Below are 12,921 nucleotides of genomic sequence, written 5' to 3'. Positions count from 1 at the left end.
ATAGAGCAAAACCACTACTGACATTCCAACGTTTGGTAAATCACTTGCGATCTATCTTTTCATATCTTCTTAATGGGAAAGGTAAAATAAATACACACATGCTTTAGTATTTTTATATGAAATACCAAAATATAGTCTATTGAACACCGAGGACAATTTAAGCAATGCATAAGACATTTTAGTACCAAGAATTAACAGAGGTGCTACAAAGCTAGAGTACAGTATTAAAAATTACAACCAAGACATACTTATTTGGCCTTAGCCCTTAATGAGTAAATAGAAACCTATATATATATTTTAAAATTAATCCACACTGGTTAGCTGTTAAATAACAAAACTTGTATTTGACGAACTTATTAAAAATTGAAATTAAACTAGCTCTAAGTCATGTCACAGGTTGACTACCAATGTACACTGTTAACTATTTTCTTAATATTTCATAAGCCAATATTGCTTGTCGAGCATATTTCTTTCAAATAAAGTATTTAATATTAATCTAAACCTTTTAAATTATTTATCATAGTACCATCCAACAAACATACAGTTTAGTACTTCCACTCATTAGTCAAACTCGCTTAGTGAGAATTCATGAAACGTCAACCTAATATTGTCAGTAAATTTAATATTTTTTTAAGACAAATAACAGACTTCACACTTTGTTATACCACAATTTTTCCAACAACTACAATAGAGATGTCAGCTACAGACGAAACAGACAACAATCTCCCCATACTGTAGAAAGTTAAAATCACTTGAAAAAAAAAACAACACATTCGATTGATAACCTACTTCGTTGGTTAATGACAGTTGACAGTTGCCATCATATTTTACTCGGTTAAGAATTGTACTGTTAAAACTTAAGAAAGTCGGTCTTCTAATTGTATGAAGTGCAGTCTGTCATAAATTAACTTAAAACCAATGATATTATAATGTTATCCAAGAACTCTTTCAATAAAGGAGACAGACAATATAAAACATTGTGTTTTCATAATATAATATCATTGTTTATAATTTAATCCTAGTTACATTTATGGTTCCTTATCACAATTTGGTTGCACAGATTATGGAGACAACAAAATATAGTTGAATTTCTATATACTGTGTGCTATCACATTGACATTTCACAAGTTAAATTATTTCCAACACAACATTGGAATAACAATTCCATTCCGTTGGACATAAACCACATAACAATTTTGTATGGTTTGCGAGACTGGATGGAATTGATTGTATGGTGGATGCTAGACAGTGTAGAGGTTCTTGGTGGAAGATGAGTGCTTGACCATGGTATCACGATGAACTTGGAAGCCAATCTTTCCATGAATCCCGAGCTGGTCTTTTAATTTCCTACCAATGTCCAAGACAGCCTGCTGCTTGGATGTGTCTGCAGTCCACACAGCTGAAAAGTTTATACAATAATTGTCAATATTAATTAAACTTAATCAAGCTCATTATTAAATGTGGAATTAAAATAATAACATTTTGGTTACCATGATTATTATTAATATGAAATTAAAATTCTAATCCATATTATATTATATTTTCTAATAATTGTATGAGATTAAAACTCAGCACACTACCACTAACTATTATTGATCTGAATAAAAATAAGTAAAAAAGTATTTATCTAATAAACTTCTGTAAACACTGTTATATCAAACAATATTTAACCAAAACTTCAGAATACAAATATTTTATCATAAAAATTAAGGTATAAATAATTATATAGTATATCATATAACTATCGTATAACATATCATAAAACTAAACTGTATTTCTTAATATAAAAAAGTTTTAAATAATTCAGCTATGTTTTAAACGAAGATGTATATAATAGTATTATAAGACACTTACCAATTTTATCTAATTTTGGTCTAACATTAACAACAGCCCCACAGATTTCTTCAGGATGTTCAAAGTTTTCTCCAATTAATAGAAGTACCTGCAAATTTTAAAATGCTATTAAATATGTGCCTCTTCAAGAGTGGGTCACTAGCTGCCTAGCCTGATGTACATAATAGAGAAAAAAAGATGAAATATAGGGAGAAAAATATGCATATTTAGCCTGCATAGCAGTAACATAAATTTTTAATATGATTTTTGATACAAGTTTGTTATGTCTTAAATTCTGTATCTCTACTTGAAACTTCTTCTTTCCCCGATTAATAATAAGGCAGTGTCACTATTTTATCATTAGTAAATATGAAAGAATACTTACACAATCTAACCAGAATCGATCAAGGTCAGAATTACGTTTGCTCTTTTCAAGACTAATCAGCCATCTCCCACCCATTTTGTTAGCATCATCTTCCCACATGGGTCGAATTCCTTTTTTGAATACGGCATAGTCATGGCCTTGGCGCAACTCAGATGGGGCTTTAATATGGTGGAAAAGCCTAGAATAAACAATTTTTTGTCCTTTGTATTATAATGATGATGATGATGTTGGAACAATAGATCATGTGAAAGATTTATTTAAACATAAAATACTGTTGTATATATATAACATATTATGTGTTAACTAGATCAATCTATAAATACATTTAGATCCTATTTACATGAACTTAAATCTATGCAACATACATATTACAGCAAGTGCAATTACACTTTTATAAAAGTAAAATTCAGAAGGAATTCCCACATGGTATATATTAATGCTTCTTTATTTTATTAGTATATCAATTTTTATGATTTAATCAAGTCTATTGGGATCTCATTATTATTATGTATTTATATACTATAGTAATTAATGTAATTGAATTTGGTTTTTACCTCCAAAAATCTTCAACTGTGTCAAAGGTTGTTAATTCAATCTGATTCTCTTCCCATGTTTTTGTTCTATCATTGTCGTAAAACCATAAGCTCCACGCATTCTGCAGAGGGTGCTTGATCAAAAACTCGGGTGGTATCTCCGCATTGTTAGTAGTTTTAGTCTCGGGACCTGCCGAACCCTTAAATACACAAGTCATTTTTTTTACAAAATATAACCTAAGATTCCAATGAAAGCTAGTAGAAGAAAACGTAAATTTATTTATCTTTTAACGTCAACTTAAACCGAAATAATGCACTAATTAAAATAAAACTAATTAAATATGAATAACTTAAAAGTAATGCCGGAGAGAAAGTTAGCCTAGCCACATCAGCATATATTGAAGTTGAAATGTAATGAATCTGTTTAATATATTTATCATTGGAAATTTTTAACAAATTGAAGGTATTTTATATTTTCAAATACCTCAACTTCTTCAGCAGTATTCCCAGCCATATCTCAAAATTCTTTTCGCACCCTGATTTTTGCTAAAAGACGGATGGTAAAATTTTATGATGCTAGCCGTGTCTGTCATAAGTCAATTGTCAGTTATCAGTTACTTTATTGGTGATATTGAATCTTTGATTTCGAAAAAGGTTCTGCTTTAAGTTTAAAAAAAAAATAATAATAACGAAAAAAATAAATAGATGATAATATTGAACTACCTATTTTTAAACAGAAATTTTTTATGTTGTGAATTTCTTGTTACAGCTAAGTGGAATTTTGAAATCGAAATTTTATGGCAACCCTGGTAATTTAAATTCATTTCATTCAAATTTCAAATTCATTCATTTTCAATTTTGTCTTTACAAAATTGCCGGTGCTAAAGTTTACGTACCAAATAATTAATCTATTTTATATAAAAACAATGTCGGTGCAAAGTGTGTTGATAGATTTTTCCTTAGATTCGGCTCGTTTGGCTGATGAAAGTGGTCAAAAATCTGTATTTGAACAGTTGCAAACATTGCTGAAAGAGTACATTCCTAATCTTTTATTAGCCGCTGAAATTAGTCTAGATGGTGGATCCCTGAAAATTTTAACTGGAACGAAAGGTGTTACAGTTTCTATAAGACTGTTTGACCGAGGTCTGGTTACTATAAATGTTGAATATTACAAAGACGACAGCGAAGACCCATTAATCACTTTCAAGGTTAGTTTAATTCACCTTCAGTAAAGTAGTTCTGAAAATATACATATTTATTATCTAAGTACCTTTAAAGTTTGGGAAATAGAAAAACATAGATTAAAATTTACCTTCATTTATCTAAGACTCAAACTCAATTATTAAAATTTCACTTAATTCTAGGCGAATTAATTATAAAAAAAAACTAAAATATAAATGAATGACAAATTACTAAATATATCTTGGAAAATGTTTCTACTTCATTTCACATAATCCTTAAAAAACTAAAATGAATCAGTATTAATTTGTTTTAGACTATGAAAGAACTCCATTTGTAACATTTCAGTGTTATATATATTTGACTAGTTCAGGTCAGAAATAAAAACATTTGAATGTGTATCCTCTTCGCCCTGGTTATATCATTAATTCCAAAATTAATTCCTTAAATAAATGGCCTATTATAACAAATTATTGTGTTATATTATTGTAAGAATTTTTAAATGGAAACTTTTTGTAAGATTTTCTAATAATACATGTCTATTTTTTATGTTTTACCTCTACGTTGACTTAATCATAGGCATGAATTAATCAAAATGACTAATCTATATCCTGAACTGAGTCATCGAAAAGGACTTTGAGATATCAACCCAAAGTTCCTTATTTTTTTAATTTACCAAAATCTACAAAGCAGTTTAAGAAACTGCTTCACATGGCTATAAAGACCAAATAAAAAAAAATCACTCAAATGAACTAATGTGTGTAAGTGTGTGACCAAAAAAAGGTTTCTTGTATGAAATACTGCATTAATTTCTAATTATTACTTTTATATATTTTTTCCTTAGTTAGCAAAAGAATTGGAAAGTAAGCTGAAAAAACATATCAAAGTATTGAAATCGCAGGCATTACCGCCATTAAAAAGATGCCTATTCGGTAGATATCTTCCATCATCAGGTAAATCTTTTTTTACCATTTATTATTTTAGTAATCTCTCTTAGTTAAACCTAATTTAGCCCTAGCATACAAAAGGAAATAGCTAATTGCAAAGCATAAATTTTAACAGAAAATTATCTTATAAATTGGTTATGTTTATTCAAAAATATTACAGCTAAAACTGCAGTAAATAATCAAGGAGCTTATATCCTTTACAAAAATCTTTATTAAATTAAAAATTATTTCAGATGAAAGACTACTTGAGTATGATATTGATGCAACTCTATTTGATGAAGTGTCGCCATTCCAACGAGTGCAAATTGTCCACTCCAAGATACTTGGCAATATGTTGGTGCTGGATGATTTACAGAGTAAGATTTTTTCCATTCTAAAACTGAACATTTTTATTACCAAAAATTTGTGGTAAATAGCACAGCAACTCATTCTTCTATGTCTTGCTAAGTACAATTGTGAATATTTAATTAATTATTTATTAAAAGAATTACATGCAAGTAAAAAACGAGTATGAGATTCCATCGCGTGAACCATACATTAGCTAACACATATGTATTGAAATACCTATATTATTATCGCAAGTTTGCGATATAGTAGCTGGAATTATAATGAGTACATGTTCTACCGTCAAATCAATTTTAGGTTTAATAAGTTTTTGAATTGAATGACCTTTTGGTATATTATATATACATTCATATATGTATATTCATAATAGGTGGCCTGCAGTAGTTGCCTTATATGCCTGTTCCGACGATAAATTCCTAGAGTCCATTGACTTTTGGCGCTTATAAAGTAAGCAAATGTATCGTGTGTATTGATTTTTGATATGATTTTGGCAAAGGTCTAGTTTCTTAACCAATTTTTCCAGCACCTCAGACCTTCGTTCATTTCATTACTCAATATTTTTAGTTTACAAATTTAATATCATAAGTTAAGCTAAGGAGGTTTTAATGTCGATATATTTTGTTTTGTACTAAATCAACGAACTTATAACTATTATAATCTTGCACTCTTAATCTTCAAACTAGCTATAAACGAAATTATGTTGAGTAAATATTTTATTTTATGCATTTGAAAACGCGCAGCCTTATTGGGTTTAGCGTGCGACTCTCATCCGTCGTCGTAGGTTCGATCCTCGGCTGTGCACCAATGGACTTTGTGTCTATGTGCGCATTTAACATAAGTTTATATTATTACCTACTTTGTTTTCAGATATTTCAGAAGCGGATCTAGTTTACACAGAAACATTAATGCAAAGAGGCAAAGAAAGCTACGAGGGAAAAGAAATCGTTATTCTCGGTAAGTTGTAAGCTATGTAAATATGGTCAATGGTCGGTTGGCGGGAATTATCTCTAGGTACATTGGAAATTGCTGCTCTTCCTACGATTTAAAGGGATGATCCTCGACCTCTCTTACCACTAATTGGCCCGAAGCCAGCTAAGGTCGATTTGTATATGTCACCGTAAAATTGTAAACACTATCTCGCAAGATTGTGAACTGTCGAAAGATTGTGAACCTCAACGTACTGTTTACAATTTAACGTATTATAATAATTATTCGGTAGATTGTAATCTATCGAATAATCTAATCTTAGCTGTCGGCATAACTTCGTCTTCGTCTACGCTTTAAAGTCCAAGTGGGTGTCAATTTAAACGTATTAATCTGTAAATTTTTAACTTTGATGTGATTTGTGCAAAACATGAAAATATAGGAAAAACTGACATACTTTATTGTTCACAGATTATTAATATATGAAATTTAATTTGAAATAAATGAAATTCATAAACGGGGTAGTAACTAAAGTAATTGGTTTCACCTTAAAATTCACATGATAGTACTTATTTATTTATTTCGTACTCTTCATATTTTTTTTAATGACTTAATTAATATTAGTTAAACAGAATAATTAAAAAACTTAATTATTTTTATAATTAGATTTTTTGTTCACTACATGTTACGATAAGACTTTTTTTTACGTAATCAATATCATAGGTATATTATTGTGTTTCCATGCCAGAACATTATGACTTAGTATAATAACGTGAGAACTTATGAAAACTTTAAGAGTTGTTCGGATTAATACCTGCAGCTGATTTTCGTCATCGGACGTCGAGGCAGAATACAAAATACCTCCCGTATCACCTCGACGTCCGTCGTTCCACAACTAAGCGTTTTTTAAGGCAGTTTTTGCTGAATTATTTCTGAACCAATTTGACTTATGGTCCTTCGAGAAAAAAGCGCACCAATTCTTAAAAGGCCGGCTACTTGCGAGCCTTCTGGCTATGTGACTGCCCATGGGCGGTGGCCTGTTAAACATAAAAAAAATTAAGTCTGATTGTTCGTCTCCGTATATTGTACCCCGTTCACAAAAACTGAATCAGTTTTCATCTTTGAACTTAAGAACATTTTCGTCTTTATCTGCCAAATTGTGTTTACGCCGTGATAATGAAATACTTTAGTAAAACTATTCAACGCTTACTTTTATACTTTATTATGAAAAAGGGAGCCAACTTTTTACTTATCCCTTTTTTTTAAAGTCATAATAAATAACATAGTCGTTATATGTAGCTATAGTCGTTATATATATAGCAATAATAAAACAGTTTATTATTGAGTTATCAAATTTTGTTTTAGTTGTTATAGAACTGAGTATACGCTAGCAATACACGAACACTGATCATTGTCTGTGTTGGCCTAATGGCTTCAGTGTGCGACTCTCATCCTTGAGGTCGTAGGTTCAATCCCCAGCTGGGCTTTTGGACTTTCTATGTCCGCATTTAATATTCGCTCAAACGGTGAAGGAAAACATCGTGAGGAAAGCCAACAAAGTCGACGGCGTGTGTCAGTCACAGGAGGCTGATCACCTACTTGCCTATTGGATTGACAAATTATCATGAAACAGATTCAGAAATGTGAGGCCCAGACCTAAAAGGTTGTATCGCCACTGATTTATTACTAATCATTGTCTATTAGAGGAGTAAGTTAGCGTTGTCCAATGCCCGAAGGGGCTGATTAAGTACCTACTCGTAGAAGGTTTTTGGAATTTTTTATGATGCAGCATACAAAAATACATACAACCCTTAATTTTCACCCCTCTACGATCAACCCCTATTTGTTATTTGTTAATTCAAATCTTATGACTTGAACTCTGAGGTTTGTATAGAACAAATCACAGAAAAACCTAGAATGTTTTCATTCCGGAAAACCGAACTGTCTTCCCGGTAGCATAGCAGAGTGTTCCATGTTGGTATGTTTTAAAAAGGTATGGAGATACGAAGTTCGCGGGGGCAGCTAGTAATTATATATAATAATATTAATTAAGTCTTGGGAAAAAAAGTGTAAAAGCCACTACAGATAAGACGCTAATTTCAGTGTATCCCCTCGTAAACTTACTTCATTTATCACCTGGAAGCAGAGCTAGGTGATTTATCGTGCGACTCTCACCATAAAATCGTAGGTTCGAACCCCGGCTGTGCATCAATGTTCGTATATAACACTCGTTCGTACTATGTAGGAAACAATCGTGAGGAATTTCATGCGTTAGACAAATCGCGTGTGTCAGGCACAGAACAGGTAGTTCTTGCCTATTAGAAAATAATGATCGCGGAAAAGATTCAGAAATCTGAAGTCCAGATTGGTTTTCTTTCAATTAGGTGGTGGTGACGGTGCTCTTCTGTACGAACTGCTGAAGGAGAAACCTCGCTATGTCTGGATGCTGGAAATAGATGAGATGGTGATGAAGGCCTGCAACAAGCACCTTAATTCCATCTGCGGAGATGTGCTAGAGCGGCGGAAGGGGTCTAACTATGAGGTAAAAAATAACTTAGCTCTTTGCGCTGCGATCATCCAGTTGTACCCTGGATTTTTTAGATAAATTTGTTTGAATTTAGCATTTCGAATCGTCAACGACCAGTCACTTTTCGTGCTTGATCTCTTAGCGTTGCGTAGAGATGTAGGGTCTCTCTGCATCTTCTATCGCATAAAGAAGTACCTTTCTGACTTAGGACCCTAAGAGCGTACTAATTCTTGAAAGGCTGGCAACGCACATGCGAACCTTTTGGCAATGTCACTTAACATGAGGTGAGCCTCCGGCGCATTTGCCTCCTATTATAAAGAAAATCTATAAAGTCGGTTTACTGACGGTATTTGAACGTTGAACGTCATAAGAGAATACTGATGGAATGTTCTTTCGTTTTTTTTTTTTCTTAATTAAAATTTTAACTGTATTTCTTTGATAGATATTTTGTATTGATTTAGAGAAGGAGGTAAACGGAAATCACAATTGAATTGATCAAGTTACAATTGTACGCATAAATACAATTTTGTCAATTATTTGTGCCTCTTTGTCCCTCGTTCCGCGCTCTCGCTTGCACTTCAAGCCTTAAGGCTCAGAGCGGGGTGACGCCGCATGAGTCATGTTTTTTCGTGCGAGCACCGACTCCATCGAATTATAATATGTTATCACGTCAAAAAAACTGTTTTCAGATAATAGTCGAAGATTGTATGTTAACTGTGAAGAAATTTATAATGGAAAACAAGAAAGTGGACTACATATTCGGTGACCTGACTGACATTCCGATCTCTGACGCGCCTTGCGGGGAACTTTGGGAGTTTATGATTAACATCTTGAACTCGGCCTTTAAAATATTGAAGCCAACTGGGAAATTTATGACCCACGTAAGTATATCGAAATTTTTATATCTTTAACCACTGAAATAGGTGTTCAATATGATTTATGACAAATTTATATATATTCAATACAAAACATACAATCCTGTCCTAACAGGACAATAAAAAAAAATCAATTCAAACACACGAAATTAAACAAAGAATTAATTAGGAAAACTACTTAAAGTTATTGACAAAATGAATAAATTAAACTCTAAACTCAAAATATCTTTGTTCATACACAAGTACACTTATGAATTGTCAGAAAGAAGTTAAATTAATTGTAAATTTACATTTACTACCAATTCGCAAGTCAAGGGCGTAGAGCGGGTAGGAAGAACTGGCAAGAAACTTTCCGCCACTCCTTTTAATCGCCAAGTATTGTCATACAAATTGTTTCAACTGGAGCAAATCAATCCCAAGGACTAGGATCATTAAGTAATTCTAGGCATTAACAAATAGTTGAACATTAGTTGGTTTACTCAACGGACAATACATTTCTTCTCCTAATGACAGCGAATAATTTATGCCCTCTTTAGAAGGTTAATCCCAGTTGGGCACGTGTAGTAATAGCGGTCAATGTCTGCCTTTTGAAATAAGCAAGTACATACAGTTCGCGTACTTTCGGCATGTTAGGTTCTCGAAATACGCGACGTAAATCGAAACGACGTAAGTCGAGACATATTTTTTCGTATGTTTACATGTAAAACTTTTAATTTTAAAAAAAATATTTATTAAGCTTACAAAATATACATGTATAATATGAATCTAATCTACAGGTTGCATAAAAATTTAAAGGCCAGCAACGCACACACTAAAATGGGTGTCTATAGGCTGCGATGTCTGCCCTTTTTTTGCGTCTCGTAGATTCATTTGCTCGTTATTCTATTAAAAACGAAAGAATAACTTCAGTAAAAACAATTTGGTTATCTGTAAAGTCGGTTACGGATAATTTGAATTGAATTATTATCACTAAATTATTTTGTATTTCAAAAGAACTAATTGAACATTTAAAAAAAATCAATAGATTAACATATATTTGCATTCGTTAATTAAAATATTTTTTTTACTTAAACTATTTAGATTAATTACAAGTAACAATGTGCTATTAATTACTAAAGATAAATGCGTCACAAGCCAAACGCTTAAGGCCGATTTACATTATCTTAAGGCCGATTTACATTATCTTAGTGTTTAGGAGAGTGCTTTAGTACAACTTGAAAGGCAAGTTCTTTAGCGTAGCGTTTACTAAAGCAAGTAGCGTTTACATGTTTCAACTAAAGTACTATCCTAAAGCACTCTCCTAAACACTAATGATAATGTAAATCGGCCTTTAGGCCGATCGTGTCTCTCTATCGTACGTCACGTTCCGCGCTCTCGCTTGCACGCTCGGCTCAGGCGGAGCGTGACAATGAGTTATTGTTTTTTTTTGCACGTGCAGCTGGCGTTCATCGATTTATAAGACGTTATCACGTCAAAATATATGTTTGCAGCTGGTACATAAACATTATGAGCGTACCAATTCTAAAAAGGCCGGCAACGCACTTGCGAGCATTCTGGCAATGTTAAGTGATACCGCCGCCCATTAACATCAGATGAGCCTCTGCCTTATAACGCACGGTCACTGATTTATTTATAATTAGATTCGGTACAGTCTATATAGAGTATACAAATAATATACTCATGTACTTAAAATGCTGTGTACTCTTAAAAATAAAAATGATATTAACTTGTTCTTTTAGGGTAATGGGGCCACATCTTCTGATTCCTTGGAGATGTATGAACAAGTGCTGATGAAAATGAAGCCATCCGTCACATTCTCCAAGACTAAAGCCTTTGTGCCTTCGTTCTATGAGGACTGGATATTCTACCAGATAGGATTCACACAAGAATAACACGTAATATGGAATTGTAAATGTGAAATTGTGTATTAACTTGCGGGTACTTACAAAAAAACGTTTAAAAACGGGTAGACGACATGTTTTGAGAAATCTTATATCCGGTACGATTTTGAAAACTCATGTATTAAATTTCAAAAACAATTTCACATTTATAACATTAATTAGTAACAAAACACATCTCATACAAAGAAGGGTTCCTATATAAAACGGATCGTAGCTGAATCGTTCCTATTATCCCTTAACTTTCTAATCGAAAAACCACGTTTTGTACCAATATTAGTTTAAGACTTCACGTTTGCCTCGACCAAATAGTTTTGATACATTTTACCTTAGGTTATAACAATACTGTTTGTAAGGGTTTTATAATGCTATTACCAAACTTCCACTAGAAGCTATAAATTGGGTAAAAAGGATATAAACTAAATCATAACTAGAGAAAATAAATACTGAGACCAGATGGAAACCATAAATTTGCCCAACACTAAGACGAAAAAAAACAATGTTCTCATTTCGTTATAAGAATAAAGACATAATTTCGTAAATTACACAAACAAACGCTGTTTCGTGTAAAACAGGTACACGCACATACACACATACACGGATGTATTTAGTCTTTTTTTCGACGCTCTATCTAGAAACCCTTTAATCAGAAAAAAGTAGTTCAATTACACCATTTTGACTGAAGTACTAAAGTCTCTTTTCATCACAGCATAAACAATGTGACAGAAAGAGACAAAAGTATTTAAGTTAGAACAGTGTAATTAAACAAATTTAGTTTTTTATGGATAAAGGTATATGGATAAGTAATAATAGTATTTTTCATATGTATTAAACTCGCAGCGGCATGTCAGCAGTATTAGCTTAGTTCTAAAAGAACTTAAGGAAACCGGTACTTCTAAGGATTTATTGCTAAGTATTACTCTCTTATGTCAAAAACCTGACATAACAAGAGACTTTTGACGTAAATCTCGACTCGCACGTCTCGTGTCAAACGTCATGTGTTAATTTTCCATGGTGTCATTAAAGGCGATATCATTTTATTTCAAATAATACTAAACATCTGTTTTTATTGAATAAAATACTGGACTGATTTCAAAATCTTCAACCATAAGAATTCCACTATTCAGAGGCTATATTTATTTCGAAAATATTTAACAAAAAGTGAGACGTTGGGATTAGCTAAACAAATTAACCAAACACTACAAACTTACCTAATTTATAGCTTTACGTGAATTACTATCTAAGTCACGGGCTTGATTCTCGTTTTTTAGCAACGATAATTTGAGTTTGTTATTTATGATATACAGGTGGTCAAAAAGCCATGGCCACCCTGTATATAATGCACAAAATTCGGTATCATGTTAGCGAACATGAAACTTCATCTAAATTGATCGACAAAAAAGCGTTTCTGATCTTACATTAGTTGAATTTGTATGGAAAAGGTGACGCCAAATTAGATGTTACCATATATTATA

General features: G+C 32.2%; 2 protein-coding genes across 2 annotated transcripts; one reads left to right on the top strand and one right to left on the bottom strand.

Moving 5' to 3' along the window:
• Nucleotides 1-99: 99 nt before the first annotated feature.
• Nucleotides 100-3,369, bottom strand: LOC125060198 (eukaryotic translation initiation factor 4E1-like). The gene is made up of 5 exons (XM_047664978.1): nucleotides 3,236-3,369; nucleotides 2,773-2,951; nucleotides 2,219-2,396; nucleotides 1,855-1,942; nucleotides 100-1,399 (listed from the first exon to the last, which is right to left on the bottom strand). The coding sequence occupies exons 1-5, from the start codon at nucleotides 3,263-3,265 to the stop codon at nucleotides 1,242-1,244; spliced, it is 633 nt and encodes a 210-aa protein (XP_047520934.1). The 5' UTR covers nucleotides 3,266-3,369; the 3' UTR covers nucleotides 100-1,241.
• Nucleotides 3,370-3,563: 194 nt separating this feature from the next.
• LOC125060173 (spermine synthase) lies at nucleotides 3,564-12,092 on the top strand. The gene is made up of 7 exons (XM_047664939.1): nucleotides 3,564-3,959; nucleotides 4,775-4,883; nucleotides 5,111-5,233; nucleotides 6,090-6,176; nucleotides 8,531-8,688; nucleotides 9,363-9,554; nucleotides 11,288-12,092. Exons 1-7 carry the CDS (start codon nucleotides 3,678-3,680, stop codon nucleotides 11,438-11,440), a joined length of 1,104 nt encoding a protein of 367 aa, XP_047520895.1. The 5' UTR covers nucleotides 3,564-3,677; the 3' UTR covers nucleotides 11,441-12,092.
• Nucleotides 12,093-12,921: the final 829 nt, after the last annotated feature.

The sequence above is a fragment of the Pieris napi genome, chromosome 21, assembly GCF_905475465.1.
Source record: "Pieris napi chromosome 21, ilPieNapi1.2, whole genome shotgun sequence".
NCBI classification, from domain to species: domain Eukaryota; kingdom Metazoa; phylum Arthropoda; class Insecta; order Lepidoptera; family Pieridae; genus Pieris; species Pieris napi.
This window is presented reverse-complemented; position numbering and strand designations above follow the sequence as displayed.